The following is an 18,605-nucleotide window of genomic DNA, read 5'->3' as shown; positions in this document are numbered from 1 at the left end:
TCGGAACGTCGATACGTCTAATACAGACTAATTAGGCGACAGGCGAAAAGGTCTCGCGGGCTTTTCCGACTGTGTTCTTCCGATGAGATACAAAGGCGAAATGAGGCGCATGACGTGTGCCGCCTAAACAATACCATCATATGTCGGAATGGCGAATAAATCATGCACTTAATATCGCCAATCTGCCGTTGCAGGTTGGATTAGCTTTTCTTAGAACCTAAAACGTAAATGGGCAAGTTTTACGTAGAATTACTATCAAAGACTTAACAGAATTAGGCATAGCATATTTCTTTACCGTTTTGAATTATTCTTAAATTATTTTCAATGTTAATTATGTCAACGTTCAAATATGCTACCTATATCATTTTGTACGAGCAAGTATAATATGTCGATTATGCGCTAAAGCAGTGGTTCTCAACGTTTTTTGGCTGTGGCATAATATACTAAAATAAAAACAAAATTCCGGCATCCGTTTCACAAAACAATACAATTAAACCAATTACTCTAATTATATGGCAGCGCAGTATAAGCAAAAAACATGCTATCAGTTGTCCTCTAGACTGGATAGTTTAACTTTCAATTTTTTTTCATACTAAAACCAGGTTATTTTGAAAAATTAAAAAAAAGTTTCGCGGCACTATTGAAAAATTCTCGCGTACTGTGACACACAGTTGAAATAATCACTAATTTCAAGAGATAAGTTGTTTTTTTTATAATGTATGTCATAAACCTATGGAAAGAGAATAAATTGTTCTGTATAGTTATAGCCATATACGGAATACAGACGTTCGAGTATCAAGCACATATTGCTTATCGATATGGCAATTCACGTGAGTCTAATCAAGCATATAATAATCCGATTCCCCAGACGTAAAATGCAAATTCGAAAGGTTGATGAGCCTTTTTTCCCTGAAACTCGAACGCTTAATAAGCTATTGCTTTTGCAATATCTCAAGTTGAAGTAAAGCGCTTCAGCGAAGAGAAGTAGTACCAGGATTAGGACCACGCAATTAGAAAATTAATCAAATTGGTATTACTTTCGTCTGATCATATGTGATAAAGTATGCAGTGAAGACAGCATAGTTTTGAGAAGTCGGCAAAATATTTCGACTTATACAATCAATGCTTATATATTACAAAAATACAGTTGAGAATTTTGGGTTTGAGTGACAGTACATTCCTCGTTCAAGGTGTTTTGTTGGAATGGAGCGGTCTTTCAGTGCAACAGAAGTTGTCTCGCTAAAACGAGAGATTAGCAGATGTAGTACGGAAAATTAACTAATTGGGTCGCGGAAAATTCCTTGGGCTAGAGGTCCCCAAATTCGAACATTAAAAAACACTTTTGCGCTTCACGTATTTTTTGTGCTTTTCTATAATTGGAAAAATACACAAACTAAAAATGATTAGAAATAAAACAAGAAGCACAAAATACGTCTGCTGGAGCATTTTATTTGTCACACAGCCATTTTCCTTTGTATCGTTATTGTTTTATTATTTATAACGATATTGGATTAAACAGTGTATTAGTAAATGTGTGCTGCAGATTTCAAACATTATAGGCTGTTTCAAAAACAGGAAACACGTAACGCTTACGAAAAAAATGCACTTCATATCGGCGCTTCCTTGTATCAATTAAAAAAATATCTAACCTTGCAGGTTTTTTGATAAAACAGAAAAAATCAACTGCCTTACTAAACCGTAAAGCTCTGAAAATGCAACTGGCAAGAGACGCTCAAACGTTTAAAAACTATTCATGGCCACATGCGTTGGAGAATCGTCGTCGTACAAGAAGTGGCAGCTTTGGATATCCCGAAGGTAATTTTGCATTAAAAAACGACTATAGACTGCTTTAGATCAGAAGTATACACTATGGATTTCTAAGATGATTTATGAGCAACATATCTATATCGAATTATCCATGTACTATTCAATGCAATTTATCCCGAAGGGAATTTAGCAGAGTTGTAATCGCTTAATTCAATGACTTGACTTAAGTGCACTTAAGTCACTATTTTCAAATGACTTAACTTGACTTGAGTCTTTTGGGCAAAATGATTGACTTGAAGTTTTTTGGACAAATGACTTGGGTTGAAATAAAGCGTTTTCAAGCATTTTTTAAAATAAAATTGGAATATTTGTCTTACGTTTTGCACATAAAACATTAAAGGTAAATTATTTTTCTTTTCGGAACGTAACACATTTTCAGAGCCGCCTCGAAAGGTGTGTCATAATGGGACGTCTAAGTAAAAAAAAAAAAAACGTAAGGTTATCGTTCGATGTAGCGTACAAATATGGAACTCAATTCTTTCTGGTAAAATGGGTTTAGGTGTGATAAAAAATAAGGTTTTCTACCGGTACGCTATAGCCTACGTGCAAAATTATTTACTCGAAAAAAAAACACTGCCAAGAAGCTAAAAAACGTTTTGTTCAACTGATGAGTAGAAAAGGTCGGAAACAATTGTTCCAAAAGTGACCCCTGTCTTGTTTTGCATGACTTGTGCTGTTTTCAATTCTTTCTTGAGAGTCCGATTTTTCCTGAGTAGAGTTTGTTTGTATATACTATATAGGATGCACGACATACACCTTCTGTTTTCAACTGTTTGCAAACCATTGTCAACCTAGGCTGTCACTTCCGTGTGTACGCATTAGCAATACTAATCAGGCTCGAGTACATTGCTATAGAGCAGGGGTCCGCAAACACTTTGCTAAAAAAAACACAGTAATTTATTGTGTTTGTATTCATTAAGACAGATCTATATGTTATGCGTTTTTGCTATAGAGTATTGATGGAATGTAGTGGGCTTTGTTTAGCAACACGCAACTCTAATAAAATATTTTGTTACTTTAGCGTTGCCAATTTAAGCCAACTAGGTTTCATCAATTTTCTTATAATGGAGTGTTTTTGGCATCAATGCGACGCGTAATTACAAACATATATGTCCTGAATCCGCCATTCTTTTCGTAGTTGTTTCACATAGTGGGCCTTCAACAGCACTGAAAAGATTACTTTGGGCCGCGACAAAAAAGTTTGCCGACCACTGTAATTAAATCGTCAGGTGCATTTATCTCTAGCAGGTTTCGCAAACAATAACATCAAGGAGCAATTTTCTAAGGCGATGTCGTTCAGTGAGTGTGACAGAGAGAATGACGGTTGTGATTTCGGCCAGAAAACATTTAAGGGTGAGTAAAAAAACGGGGAAAAAGCGCAACTTAGTTTTGCAAAGATTCGTTCGTAATTTGATTCAGGTTCATCGAAAGTGGTTGTCTAACTTGGACAAGGGTTAACTAGAACAAAAGTAATATAGGCCTTTAAAAGGGAAAAGCCGATATCTATCAAATTAGTAGATTGTTTTATAAAAACCTTTAAAAACGTTGTTCCTTTTTTGTCGATAATGTTTTTTTATATTTCGTTTAAATGTGTAGTGCAATAAAGATAACTTAAATTCCAAATGCCGTGTAGGCCTATACGCGCATTTAATCTGTGAAAAATGGTGATAAAGGCGATTATTGACAACGCAATCCTCTCTTCAAAGATAAAAACAAAAATCGTTGAAACGCCAGTCTATCAGACTTATTGCAATCGAACTGGTTGACCAATTTTAATAGTTCAACGTTTAAATTTTATGACAAGGACTTGACTAAAAATTGACTTGCTTTAATTATGACTTGACTGGGTCTTGACTTGCTATTTTTTTTAAATGACTTGTTTACAACACTGTAATTTAGCATTAAAATGGCTAGGCCCCTTTCTATCAGAGGCGTATTACACTAAGGATTAGTAAAACGCGTTAAGCTTTGTCTATATCCATCTAATATTCAGGGAATTTAGTTTTGCAAAAACTTATTTTCCCAACGTCTGTTTATTTTCCACTAATACATAAGATGAATTAGTAAGACAAGCTATAAGAACTCAATTATCCAACACAGCCTTCTGAATCAAGGTTTAAATTGGTCATTTCCCGCAGACTTGCTGCCGTACGATAAAGATCAGGGCACCACCGATGCGTTTCTCAAAGAGGTTTTTGACATTTTGCTTCAGTACATTGGTAAAACATTCGACAGAACCACCAAGGTGCTCGACTTTCATCAACCTCATCAGTTTCTGCAGGGAATAGAAGGCAAGACCTTAATCATAAAACTTGAAACTATCAGGATTTCAATTTAAAGCCATTTTAAGAAATAATCACGCCATTTTGAGAATAATCTCGTGATAACTTTACCGTCCCAGTGAGACCGAGTTCGTTAGTTTTATTCTCATCACAACCTTATTTTAAGCCTTTCTGGCACTTTGGTTTTTCTTTTTGATATTTCGTTTAGCACCCGAAATAATTTTGACATGAATTTTAAAATACTTGATAAGGTTTTGGTCTTCTTGTCGATAAGCTGGGCTGCGGAGTCGGTATCGAAATCGGTATTTAGTACCTGACGGAGTCAGTTAATTTTGATGGAGTGAGACTCGGGACTCGGGATTCCTGAACGACTAGATAACAACTATCCGAGCCCGATTCCGACATGCGTATGCGCAGTACCAAATTTTGGATGTGATGAGGCCGACAAATGTAAATTGCAACGATGGAATAGCCTATGGTAGAATATTTGCCAACCACGTATTGTGGATGGATGAGTTATATGACACCCCCATAGAAGTGGAATTGCTGATTATGCACCTTATTTTAGTTCTTATAAATTGGTGAAACACAGATAGTGCGGTAGTATACTGGACTCGGGACTCGGGCTCGGGTCTGTTTTTGGCTGTAGTTGGACTCAGGACTCGCATGGGTCCTCCGCAGCCCTGTCGATAAGTTACAAGTGCGTTGGTTATCAATTAGAATTCTCTGATAAATTTATTCTTATCAGGGACTGGGTGTTATCAATAAGTTAGATATTAACAGAAACCGAAATCGGATTCATACCCCAGCACACATATTTCAGCTGATTTGTTCACACGTGGCCACACGTAAAACCGTTAACTTATTTTGATTACAGGTTTCTCCCTTGAGTTAACGGGTGAACATGAGTCTCTGGAGCAAATATTGGTCGACTGCCGCGACACACTTAAGTACGGTGTCAAAACAGGTGATCATACAAGACCATTGAGTTTACGGCACTATTCGACACAATAAACCTCATCAAAACCCTTTGCAAAACTTGTTAGGTCTATAGAACGTATCCGTAGAAGTATTTTAATGACTTAAAAGGAAACGTTTTATTATTCGCACATAAAAGATTAACGCAAAATACAGTATTCTAGATAAAACTAAGAAATAAAATTCTCATTTTTTTGTTACCGGTAGACATTGTAACACTGTAAAAATGATTCGCACACTGTTGCAATGATTAACGTCAAGTCTTTCGGACAAATGACTTGACTTGACTTAAGTTTTTCTGTCACATAACTTGGGTTGAATAACGTTTTCAAATTTTATATATATATTTTTTCAAATCTGGGTTATTTATCTCAGTTTTTGCACGTAAAACAATTTGCTCGCTAGCCTATATGTCCCGTTTATGTCTTTATAAGTATAAAGTTGTTGCTCAATATCTGACGAGTTAACAACTGTAATAGTTTATCGTTTTATATTTATGTCGATGGCTTTACTTGTAGTTGGCTTACTCTAAAAATGACCTGGCTGAAACTTGACTTGGGCAACTGGTGACTTGGACTAGAACAAGTCATTACGGAATGACTTGTTTACAAATACTGAAAATGTGCTTTTTGTCTTGGCAGAAAAGTAGTTTATCGACTTGAAGATAATATAGAAATGGGTATAAAGATAACATTCGCTTAATTCGTTTTAGGTCACGCCCGTTACTTTAACCAGCTCAGCAGCGGACTTGACATAATATCACTTGCCGCAGAATGGATTACAGCAACTGCAAATACTAACATGTAAGATTTTTTGGTTGGTTTGTGTATTTAAATTCAAAATCCACTAATCAGGTGTCAGTTTTAAGCGTTCAGTTGTAATTTGATTAATTATATAGGTTAATAAATGTGGTTGTTGATATTTCCCTGTGTCATTTAACACAGTTAGCACTTAATGACTAACAAGAGCTCACGAATGGCAAAGTTGGTAGCTTTTAATCAATTTTTGGATGGAATGATGTTTGAATGCAACTTAAATGAGGATTTCTGCTTATGCATGACCTTCACAAGCACTTGTAGCCCATATCATCTCTGTCAAACCCACGCAGTCCATCTGTCGAGTTCTCTTCATGTTGCTCCGGAAAAACAAGATTTAAAAGCATGAATAATTACTTTGGCGGCGTTCACTGACAATTCTGTTACTCCCTATTATACATGAAAGACGAAAACGTTAAATAGGCCACGTTAGGCCAGTTGCTAAACCGTCTAAGAAACCCAAGTCACACTGTAGTGACATTTTTCAACTCTTTCCAGTCTACAAGCCGGTTAACATTAGCCGTTTACCCATATTTTAACTAATTTGTGTGAAATTTCGGACAGCCGGCTTCTTCTAAAATATGCCAGCCATTTTGTGTTCGCCATTTTACGGCTCAGGAACCTCAGCTAAATATTTTATTAAAATGAAAAAAAAATAAAGCGTGGAATTCGAAATTTGCATATAGGGAACGACAAATCATGAGCAACTGTGGCCTTAAATGTCGGGCACCGTACACCGGCTTTTTACCGCCTCAAAAATAGCCCATGCTGTACGTTCTTACGTTTTCCGTACATTTTCTCGGGCTTGATACTTGTAAACGGCCGTTTGTCAGTTGTTTAAAATCCAGCTCTCCCAGGGGATGAAAACCGCGGCTCTAGCGCTGACGTTTCATCTTCGGATTATGGAAGCGACGGTGCATAAGTCGCTAGCTATTTCACGCTACAAGACCTTTCATCTAGAATCGATCGCTTATTATCAGGGAGTTTCAATGCACGTTGCGGCGATTTGCAATAGCAGGCGTTTCACGGTGATTGGGGTTATCAGGAAGCAGGATTTGCAACATTTTTTAATGATTAATATCGAGCGGTGACGCGTATTGCGCTATCGATCGAACGACTTTGGAATAAAATGTTGGAATTACTACGTGTCGTCGTTCTTAAAAGCTGCGCAAGATCTTACGATTAAAGTTTTTAAATGGACTGATTAAAAAACTGTAAATTAGATTAATTGTCTTACGAACTGCATTGTTTTTTTTAGCTAAGCTCTAACATAACGAAGTTTTTAGCTTGACCCAATATTGTACAAAATAGGTGAATGAAAACTGTGTGTTGTCTCTCGCGTAAAAAAATCTTAACTTACAAACGTTGTAGAAAAACTTGACTTGCAACGTTTTGCAGAATCCCTAAAAACGTTTGACAGGTCAGTCATGCTTTAAACTAGGGCTACGGAGTCGGTCAATAATAACACGAGTCCAACTCTGGAAGAATGTGCGTTTACGTCAAATCCCGAGTCCGGCTATGACTCTACAGCCCTTCACCAATTTACGTAACTAAATGAAGGTGGAATTTAAGTGTGTCATAGGCCACTCACAATACGTGGTAAAACAATATCCACCGTTTACTATTCCACATTGACAATTTACAGTTGGCATTATCATTTCTAAAATTTGGTACTGCGTCGTCGGATCGGGTGGTTTTACGGAGTCTTACTCGAGTCCGGAGTCCGACTCAGCAGCCCTGCTTTAAACTACCTCCGTGTATAAATTTCACAAGTTTTTTTTGCAGAAAAGGGTTTTGTGAGTGTTGCCCAAAACGAAAGTTTCCTAATATCTTACCATGACCTACCAATCAGCTTGCAGATTGATCGCCTTGCTCAGGGTTTCTGAACCGTGGCCCGCGGCCCCCGTAGGGGGGGGGGGGGGTCACGGAGCGGTAATTGGGGGCAACGGTCATAGGCGTAGCCATGGGAACACAGGGGCTATTTCACCAAATAAATTATGAATATTTTACTCTTAATTATTGGTTTTGTGTTTTGTAGCATTTATTAGCAGTACACGACTGTTGATTACAAGCATGTCACACCTCCATTTGTCAAGCACTGCTACGTCACAAACGATTTAGAGTATTGCGTTAAAACGCGGTTTGCTTTCATTTTTGTTTGTGTTCGATACGGCAGTTAATACCATAGCCCAAGCAATCAGGTTATAACGAGCCTCGCTGGCGGGAAGCGACTAATGGACTTTAATCGTAGTTTCATTACTAATTCGTTGTAAATAGTTTTTTGTTTATGTTTTATATAAAGTCGATTTATCGCTGAACAGTTTTAGTGTTAAGTTATTTAAGTTGATAGTTTGCCTACTCAGGTTGTCTAGTCTTTTTCTGCTTCAAGAAGCGGTGTTTCAAATGAAGTACTCTTACTAGTTCAAATTCAAAATTTTCGCTCCTCACATATTTCGGCTGGCTAAGCCAATGACCATGGGCACAACTCTCTAGCTAGGTATTGCAAAACCAAAATGTCACCACTTGTTTGCCATTTAACCTAATTTTGAGATTTTTATTATGACTGTAAAAAATTTTTTGTAACGTTTTGTAACACATTTTTCTAAAACGTTCTTTGACGTGTCAGTGGAGTTGTTTAAAACTAGAAGAGTGAATCCTTTTTATTCGTTTTTCGCGGAAAGTTACGCCTAATTGTACGTACGTGAGTGGCAAGTTTGAATAGAGATGCCTGTCGCTGTGACGAAGTAATTACTGTGCTGCTTTATACGTATTCATCTAATATCCATGTAGTGAGGCGTCAGCGTTTTTCGGGCGGCAGGTCGATTGCTTGCCGATAAATTATTAAGTGTCCGTCAAATGCCATTGGGCGACTAAATATATTAACTTAAATAAAAAAACGTGATATGTTAAATTTTGGAGAAACTAAGTGCATTGATTTGTTGATTAATGGCTGTAATTGATATTAACTTGGAGAAGTAAAACAATAAAAAAACACGTAGAAACAATGCTAAATATTTTATAAGCATGGGGCCAACGAGGGTTTGGAGCTTTTTAAAGGGGGCCACGAGGCATAAAAGGTTAAGAACCACTGGTCTTGCTCGTATTAAATCTGTTAAACACATGCGGTGTAGCACGCAATCCATATTTCTACAACTTTGGTATAAAATAAACTGAACCTAATAAAATTGCTTAAACGAAAAGCTTTCTTCTGTTGACTACCTTGAAGAGACTTTGAAATAAGCTAATGTGTATCAAAATATATTTGTAAAAAGATGTCGTAAAATTCGAAAGAAACGCTTAAAAATTGTAGCACCTTTGAAATATAATTTTTGGTGATAAACAAAATATATATATTAACAACACAGTGCAGCAAAAACTATACAGTTACTGAATTATTTTTAGGGAAAAGAAGGTGATAGACATTCAAGAAAAAGGCAATAAACATTAAATAATATTGTTTCTAGTAAATGCAGCAATTTACCAAACGTCTTAAAGTGATAGCCCGATGTATTGTAGACAAACTACAAAATGTTGTACATTTAACTTTAAACATATGTGATTTTTGGAGGTGGACACGTCAAGGTAAGCTATACAAGGTCAAATAAGTTCTTAATTTTCTAGGTCAGCCTCAATTTTTGATCTTATGTTGTCCCAGTTAACGTTTACTCCCTGTGAATATTGCTTGAACTTGTTACTGGTTTCTGGTTTGTGTGATCTCTGCAGGTAAACCTGTCGGAACCCGAGGACGGTATCCAGGTGTGTTTTGTGCTTCACGGCGAGATCTAGGGCTTTCTCCCATCGGAAGAGATCCATGTTAAGTTGAATAGCTCTGTATATCTGGCTGTTCTGAAGGAAGATTGACTCTGCCTCAGATGAGTTTCCACAGAAGAGTGCCATTTCTGCCGACCTCACTACTTTAGAAGATATTCCCTTGATGTGATTTAAATGCTCCACTTTGCCTGCCTGACCGACTGCGGCATAAGCTATTTCAGCGATGTTCAAATCCTTCACCTTTAGTGACATTGCAGCCAGACAAGCCCAAAGAGACTTATCTTTAGTGAACCTACACAAGGTCAACGCTTCATTCCACTTGCTGTTCATGGCTAGGTGATTTAATATACAAGGGTAGGGGGAGATTGCGACTGAGATCCTAGATCCATCGGTTCTTCGCAGCTTGATTGCGCTTTCCCTAAAGCTGCACAACTCTGGGTATTTTCCCAAGTCGCTGCTGTCCTTTTCGAAAACGGTGAGCGGCATGACGTCTTTGTCTACAAACAGGACAGAGGGATAATACCAAACCAGCATCTTTGAGTCCTGCAGAGCACAGATCATGTTCACAGTGGTGTTCCATTGCACAGAATGAACCATGGAGGACAGTTTGTGCAGTTTGTAATTTGAACCAAGCGTTCTGATGGGTGTCAGGTACAGGTCATGGTTTTTGTCTAAAACAGCAAGAAATCTCTCCGACGAGTTACAGTGGTTCACACAAACTTCCACCACTTCTAGCTTGTGAGTAACAGGCTGGCCTCCCCCAATGGGCTTTCCAGAAAGGGCATCAAACAAAAACACCACCTTCTCGTCCTTGCTGTCTCTTATAGCAAGAACTTCGGAACTGATTGAAGTCACCTTTTCAGTGAGCGTTGATGCTTGTACAGTGTTGGGCAATTTCGGACTGCTTACATGCTTTCCTTCATAGCTATAGATGTAAACTCCAGACCTGTCCACCAACAGGAAATGCTTGTCGGCCTGCTGAATGTAGGAAATCGCGCCTTCACGCAAGTCGAAGATGGCTGGCGTGTTGAAGTTATTCGTGCTGTAGATATGACACTGTGCAGATGTAACGATCACCAAATAGTTGAAATCAAGTCCGATTTTTATCACCCGGTCTTTCATCTCTAATTTGTCGTGGGCGTCGTTGACCACATTCTTCACTTCCACGGTTTTTCGACTAACCAGGGTCACTTCAAACTCGCACCACTCCAGCCTTTTTTCCACACAATGGGCCAAGATTACTTGACTATCTGCACAAGCCGCTGCAAATTGCATACCATCACCGCTCCATGCAATGCTGAAGATAGACCCGGTTGTTGGTTTCTCGAGGGCATGAGACCAACCGGACTTGTCGCAGAGCGCTATCGAGTTAAACGACCCAACGGCAAAGAGATCACCGACTGGCGACCAACTGACTGATGTAACTGGATAGTCGAATGGCGAACTTGAGTACAACGGACGGCCAAAACTGTCCCAGATTTTGTATCGGCAATCTTCACCGCCAGACACAATGAGGTTGCTAACTTTATTCCAATCTGCTTTCAGTACAATTCCGTCATGAGCTTTCCATGAACCTTCTTTGCCAGAAGGCTGAAGGGGCTTGATCATCAGACTTCGGCCCTGGGTGTATAAGATCTGATCGGACTCTGGGCCCCATGCAACTGCATAAACACACATTGGAAGTTGAGCGATGGTGGAACGCAGCATTCCGGAGCGCGACCACAGCTTCAGCTGACCGTCTTCCCCACAAGTGAGGAAAGCGGTGCCATCGTGGTTCCACTTTCCAGACAAAATAGCGCCTTTATGAGCCTGGACACTTTTCTCAATTCTCCCAGCTTGTGAAACAATGTAGAATTTTCCATCTGTGCTTGTGATGGCAAATACATCAGCTGCTGATACATTTTTTCCACCTGGGTTTGATAAAATGAGCTGACAAAGGTCGGTCGGAAAAAGTTCCTGCGGCAATTTGCACAGCACAGATTCTTCCCCGTTTAGCAAGTTCCACTTTATAACCGTATGGTCATCGCTGGCAGATAGAACATGATCGGCAGACACCCATGCTACTGATGTAACACTGTCTGTGTGAACAGTTTCTTTAGGGATAGTATATTTGATCCTCATTTTAACATGTATCTTTAAAAAATAATACAGGATTGTTAAATTTAGGTAGGGAATGTTAGGCGCTCTTTCACTATTGTACGTGAAAAGTTATGCAAAAAAAAAATATTAATACCGCTTACCACAACGCATATTGTTTGGGTTAGCGTTTGGTTGAGGGTTGGTCAAGTAATATTATGTTTTTTATTAATAATAACTTGACCCACACTCAACCAAACGCTAACCCGCACCCTAACCCAAACAATATGCGTTGTGGTAAGCGGCATTTGAAGAAAAGTTTTTTTTATTAATTTTTACGTACAATAGTGAAAGAGCGCCGAATGTTAACATTACATAAATAACGTTTTTAACGAACACACTTTTATGTAGACACTCTTTTAAATGCGACTGGAAAGCTGACAATTAAATAAACATAAGTTTTTGAAGTTGCGACCACCAAACTGTTAATATAATACTAAACAATTTAATTGCACTTTATTACAAATTTAAGTTATTGAGCTCAAGAGTATAATATTTTTGTAAATTTCAAGTGGTTTCGGCGGATGAGACGCAAATCAAAGTTTTTAAACTAAATTCAAAATAAGCATATTCGACTAATAAAATAACTTTTTAACACTAAAAATTATTTTTATGAAACATATTGTACTTTATTTGCAATCACTGAATACGTTTACATCTATTTAGTAATAAAAGTACAATAAAAATTAATTTTATAATTTGATTCCATCATTGGATTTTAGCATTGTTTATTTCAACAATTTTGCTAAATGTAGCTGTTTTACGACAAATTATATTTAAAGGGATCTTCTTTTTTAGGTTTACTTTCGAAATAGCACCTGTATTCGTTATCATGGAAGATGTGGTGTTGCGTAAAATGAGAAAAGTTGTTGGCTGGCACGATGGGGATGGGATTTTCTCCCCAGGTATATCTAACTAAATGCAATCTAACTTATAAGCGATATACAATAAATGCTAACAAATGGACTCCAACCATAAGACCGAGATAAGAACAACATCAACGTCAGAATAATACACGATTCGGAATAACTTCAAAATTGGACTAATACTATTAGTACCGACTAAATCGGAATAAGTCCTAAATCCGTTGGAATAAGACCTAATAGATCAAAATCGGGCCTAAACAAGTATTATTGTGTGTTCCCTAACACATTGCTTTCCCACAAAGGCGGTACTATTAACAATTTGTACGCGGCTATGCTTGCCCGACAAAAGGTGCTACCGAACGTTAAGGAAAGAGGATTGAGAGGTGCACCAGAATTAGTGATGTTTCAGTCCAAGCACGTAAGTCTTTTTTGCAAATATGTTAAGTGTTACCAAACAGCCATATCACATAAAAATTCTTTGATTTAATAGCTCTAACTCTTTTGCTCTTTTAATAGGCCCATTATTCCAATCGCAGACCAGCGGCGGTTTTGGGAATTGGAACAAACAATTGTGTCGATGTGAGGACCGACCAAAGGTAAAGGAAATGGTTGATAAATTAGGCGTTAGTTAGTTAGTTAGTCGCGTTTAAAATCTAAGTTTATTTAAACGCGCAAGGTTTGTTTAGGATACCTGTTCTAAACCTACGAGTTTAGTGTTTATTATTTACCGCATGTGTAGCTTTTATTTCGATTTTCTACAGAGGTCGCATGGACCCTGAAGACCTCGAGAGGAAGATCATACAGGCAAAAAAGAGCGGCAAACTGCCTTTCTACGTTACTGCCACCGCCGGTACAACTGTTCTGGGGGCGTTCGACCCAATACCAGAAATCGCTGCTGTTTGCCGAAAGTACGCTGTTTGGCTTCACGTGGATGTAAGTTGAACAAGGGTGTTTTGCGCTTAACCTCTTATTTATATCATCAAAGAGATCCTGCGAATAATCGTGCTGAACTTAAAATGAACTTCTAATCACAAACGTTTATTCATATAACGTTACGGTTACTCTTCAATAACTAATAGAGCTTCGTGATGTCATAAAAAAAGTTTTTACCCTGACCTTTTGTGGTATCATATTATAAAGTTTGCGATAGTTCTCCAATAAATAAAATAGCCTTGTGGTACTACAACAGAATTTTCACATTGACATTTTGTGGTATAATGTAAAATTTACTGTAGTTCATCAATAAATGAAAGAGCTTCGTACCATCACAACAGAGTTGTCAAACTAATCTTTCCTGTTACCAAATCGTTACCAAATTGTCGCAAGTAATATATATACCCCTTGTGCTTTAAAATAAACTTTGTGATATCACAAGTACCTAATGGTTCTTACAACGAACGTTGTGCACAAGATGATTCGAACTTTACGATGTCACATGAACTGTACGATAGTTCACTTGTAGATTAAAGAGTTTTGTGATATCAAAGCAATCTTTTGTTATCAAATGAAGGCGGCGTGGGGCGGAGGTGTTTTGATGTCAAAGAAACATCGTCACTTGATGGCCGGGGTTGAGCTGGCCGACTCTGTCACTTGGAATCCACACAAAATGCTCGGGATCGTTTTGCAGTGCTCTGCGCTCCTCACAAAGCACGTGGTTAGTGTACAAGATTCAAACTTTGCGCCAAAATGAACTCTACAAATCCTTGTTAAAAATTCATAGATTCAAAACCTGTTAATGAACGTTCCTTCAGTACTTATTTGTTAGTAGTTATACACAAGTAAGTACCGGTTAGTAGTTATTTTCAAATAAGTACCCTTTTCAGTACAGTACCTCTGGTATTTATAATATTTTAGCAACGTTTATTCATTCAAGTCGCCTTCTTCAGGGTTAATAAACGACAAAAAGCTGTAACGACAAAACTTTTTAAGATAAAAATGCGATAAGGTCTGTTTTTTTTGTGTTGGTCGACGTAATGTTTCAGCGGTGACTTACCAATTATACGTTTCGTTTCGTAGCGAAAAGGGTTAGAGAGGGAGGGGCATAGTAGCTGAGTTTATAAAAAACAAAAAGCATATTTTGTACTTAAATTATTTTTACGTCGTTTGTTTTGCAGGGTGCATTGGAAACGTGCAACAGCATGAGTGCCGATTATCTGTTTCAAACTGACAAGCAGTATGATGTGAGTTATGACACAGGGGATAAGACGATCCAGTGTGGCCGCCATGTGGACGTTTTCAAGTTGTGGTTAGCCTGGAGAGCGAAGGTAACTTACACAATAACTGGAGTGACTGTTTTTGGACTAAAAAAACTCAACGTTTGCAAAAAAGACAGTAATTTAGTACTTCATACAACAATGTGTTGTTTGAATTGATGTATAGTTTGTCAAAAAAGTATTTTTAGGTCAATATTTCTCATTTCTTAAAATAAAAATGCCGCCCCTAATAATAGCTTATCAGTTATCACTAAAATCTCTATGCAACACAAACAAAAGTGTTTTTTTCTAATTGGGATGCTTATTTTAAAATATGTGAATTTTAATTAACAACCTGGATAACATAATATTTGGTCCAACAAAGCTTATTAAACAAACATAATTCCTGGGTTGGACGTTTAAAAAGGTACGAAGTATTTTTCATTTCAACTTGTCAACGCTTAAAACATCGCTGATAATAATCTTTGCCCAAAACCTTATGAATTCTAAAAGGGAAACAAGGGATTCGAGCAACATGTGGACACGTGCATTGAGCTTTCAAGATACCTGGCACAGAAGATTAAAGGCAAGAAGGGATTTGAACTTGTCTTTACGGACGTGAGTAGCGACCTTGCGTACTTTCCAAAAAAATGCTACTTAATGCGTATTGAGAAATTGTTACATAATTTCTCACTACAAAAATAAGGTTTCTTCACCAAATATTAAAGAACGACAAAGGTGTTTTCACAGAAGCGCCATACCACATTGTTAAGAGCAAAAGGCAGTTACGTAAACCGTTCCGTTGCTTTAAATCGCAAGTTAGAGTCTGAAAATTTTGTTAGAGAAAAAACACTTAAGGTGAATCTAATTTTACAATTAATTTAACTATTTCGGACCCGAGCAATAACTTAAATAGCTGTCGTTACTGGTGTGTGATTGTATTTTGTCGAAACTTTACAATATCTATTTTTTTAGCCACAATACACCAACGTGTGCTTCTGGTACGTTCCACCAAGCATTAGAAGTACAAAGGATCCAGCGGAAAGAAACGAGAAGTTAAGAAAGGTAACAGACCAAATTATTTTTTGTCAACTGGCCTACTAGTGTAATGTTAGATTTAGTTAATCACTTGACGAATGCCTTATCTGTAAAATTGCCTGGGTTAAACTTAAGTCATTTGGGGAAAATGGTGGATTAATTAACTTTTGGTAAAATATAGTTATTTAAACATTTAATGTAGAACAGTTTGCTCGATTTAGTTTAATTTTGGTGGCTAATGCTGTTCAAATCAATGCTTAAAATGGATTAATTCTATTATGATACCGGTACTATAATGACTTGACTGAGAAGTAAAGCATTTAATCATAACTAGGGCGAATATTTTTTGACTTTAAAAAAAGTCAAAATTTTGTCAAAATTTACACGTTAGGTCAAATTTTTTTAAGTCGAAATCGAATAAAATTGAACATAAATCGCTTACAAAATTACAAAAAAAACTAAAGTCAGCTTTTTGAAATTGGTCGTTCGGTTATTTTGAAATTTATCTTTCATTTTATCAAAAAAAAAAAACAGTTTTGATATAAGTTTAAAGTCATTTTAACCTTATTATATATCTTTATTAGAGCAATATACAGTATAAAAAACGCGTGATTAGCGACGCCTAGGTCATTTAAATCAATGTATTTCTAACAGGTCAAAATTTCCTATTTTTTTGGTCAAAAAATATTCGCCCTAATCATAACTTATTAAACAAGGAATTCGATCCCAATTTAAAATTAAAAAAGGGTCTAAAGGAGTTTATACTGTAACTACACGCTGTATAATTCTAACCGAGGATATTTTGCAAACAGGTTGCCCCGGCAATTAAAGCAAGAATGATGGAAAACGGCACCCTAATGATAGGTTACCAGCCGCTCGACGACAAAGTCAACTTCTTTAGAAACGTAATTAGCAACGCTGCGGTAAAGAGAGAAGATGTTGACTTTCTCATAGCGGAAATAGAACGTTTAGGGGCCGATTTGGAATTTTAACAGAATTTTGGTAAAACGACCTATAGGCGCTTGATTGGTGCTGTTTGTTTATCGTACGTAGTTGTTTTGTGATAAACTATACAAGTGATGTACACCATTGTTTCTTAAAGAGATTATGTTACTATTTTCATCGCAGGTAACAGTTGTTTAGGTGTGGTATATTTATTGTTTAAAATACTTTTTTCTGTGTTTTTATTTATTTATCTGTTCTAATTATTTAGCCTACCTTCCTTTCGTCGTACATAATTGATTTTTCACTTTATTGTTTTTGCACATTAAGCGTTTATCTTTCCTTTTTGCTGACATAGTTCCAGGTTTAAGTGTTGTGATTTACAAACGTAATAAAAACACAATCATCATTTTTGTAATTGCTGTTTTTTGAAAAAGAAAGTACCGCTTGAGTGGAAAAAGTCTTTAAAGCGAACAGAAAGTGAGGAGGTGTACCACACATTCTTTTTTGAAATTGGTGGCGTTTATCTTGCGAAAATCTTAATTTATTTACCTGTACCTAAAAAAGAAAACCTTGAGTGCTTGGATAGTCAGTTTCCTTAATATTTTCTCTGTCGTGGGTTTTTTACGTAATGATGCATGACTTCAAAAAACAAGGTTGCCGATCCACGAAAACCTACTTGTGTTTATACGGTATTATATTATATTACACATGTGTTTGTTGTTGTTAGCGTGTTGTTGTAAATGATCTGATTCAGAATGGATTCTACCAACCAATGCATAAAGGTAATAGTCATTTGAAGTTCCAAATTGCCAAAGGATTTAGCGAAAATTATATGTCGTAAGACAAATAATTTAACTTCATGTGCAAACTGCGCACTATAGTGTAGTTGAGTTTTAAACACTTTTTTTTATATAAACTGTAAATGATTGTTGGTTTATTTATTGTGGTTGGTTTGATAGACCCATGATGTACCAGTTATGTTATTCTTTTCATTTACAGTTAATTCAAGAATCCTTGTCATGTGCGATTTGTAAAGATCCATTCAAAACACCAGTTATTGTTACTCAATGTTCACATAATTGCAAGTATTTGTTGTTTTTACATATTATAAAAGCATGTTACATAGTACTATATCTGTAACAGTTGTTTAAATCAGGGCAGCGGAGTCGGTTTGTTTTGCTGGAGTAAGACTCAGGACTTGAGTAAGACCTCGTAAAACTACTGGAGTCCGACATTCGCAGTATGTTGCCAACTAGAAATTGTAAAGGTGGAGTAGCATGTGGTGGAATATTTTCCAACCATGTATTGTGAGTGAATGAATTATATGACACCCCTATAAGTGAATTACTGAATATCCACGTTATTTTAGTTACGTAAATTAGAGGAATACAGGCTGTAAAGTCAGGGACAGACTCGGCACTTGACATAATCGCACATTTGACCGGAGTCACACTCCAGTTATATTTAACCGACTCCGCAGCTGTGGTTTAAATCAGTAATTGCTTTTTGCTATGTTCACATGTGCATTACTTTTTTTTAGGTAAGAAGGGTTTTTAGGTGTGGCCGTGTGCAGTTTTGCCAGCATATTTTCACATTTACTGAGAGAATCCTACCACAATTTATTACTTTTTAAGGGTGCGGTACACTAATTGAAGTGGATACACAATTGCTTAAAAAATTGTCATACGTGTACATGCTACAGGATGCGGACTGGCCCTAATGTAATTTTAAAAGAATAATTTGCATAATTATTTT

At 37.0% G+C, this 18,605-nt stretch overlaps 2 protein-coding genes across 2 annotated transcripts; one reads left to right on the top strand and one right to left on the bottom strand.

Annotated features, from left to right (window-relative positions):
* The first annotated feature begins 3,116 nt into the window (after positions 1–3,116).
* LOC146145793 (glutamate decarboxylase 1-like) lies at positions 3,117–16,897 on the top strand. The gene is made up of 13 exons (XM_083390685.1): positions 3,117–3,180; positions 3,966–4,118; positions 4,987–5,076; positions 5,800–5,890; positions 12,608–12,714; positions 12,978–13,093; positions 13,192–13,271; positions 13,437–13,608; positions 14,186–14,329; positions 14,790–14,939; positions 15,381–15,485; positions 15,843–15,932; positions 16,718–16,897. The coding sequence occupies exons 1-13, from the start codon at positions 3,117–3,119 to the stop codon at positions 16,895–16,897; spliced, it is 1,542 nt and encodes a 513-aa protein (XP_083246811.1).
* LOC146145794 (intraflagellar transport protein 80 homolog) lies at positions 9,145–11,803 on the bottom strand. The gene has a single exon (XM_083389807.1). The coding sequence runs from the start codon at positions 11,792–11,794 to the stop codon at positions 9,512–9,514; it is 2,283 nt and encodes a 760-aa protein (XP_083245933.1). The 5' UTR covers positions 11,795–11,803; the 3' UTR covers positions 9,145–9,511.
* Positions 16,898–18,605: the final 1,708 nt, after the last annotated feature.

This window comes from Ascidiella aspersa, chromosome 5 (assembly GCF_963924565.1).
Source record: "Ascidiella aspersa chromosome 5, kaAscAspe10.2, whole genome shotgun sequence".
Lineage (NCBI taxonomy): Eukaryota > Metazoa > Chordata > Ascidiacea > Phlebobranchia > Ascidiidae > Ascidiella > Ascidiella aspersa.
The sequence above is the reverse complement of the archived record's forward strand: the minus strand, read 5'-3'. Positions and strand labels throughout refer to the sequence as shown.

Bases quoted from the DNA above. Each gene is read 5' to 3' on its own strand.
- LOC146145793 (XM_083390685.1), top strand. From the start codon at position 3,117: ATGTCGTTCAGTGAGTGTGACAGAGAGAATGACGGTTGTGATTTCGGC. The intron at 3,181-3,965 runs GTGAGTAAAAAA...CATTTCCCGCAG, and splicing joins CGGCCAGAAAACATTTAAGG to ACTTGCTGCCGTACGATAAA. The intron at 13,609-14,185 runs GTAAGTTGAACA...TATCAAATGAAG, and splicing joins CTGTTTGGCTTCACGTGGAT to GCGGCGTGGGGCGGAGGTGT.
- LOC146145794 (XM_083389807.1), bottom strand. From the start codon at position 11,794: ATGAGGATCAAATATACTATCCCTAAAGAAACTGTTCACACAGACAGT.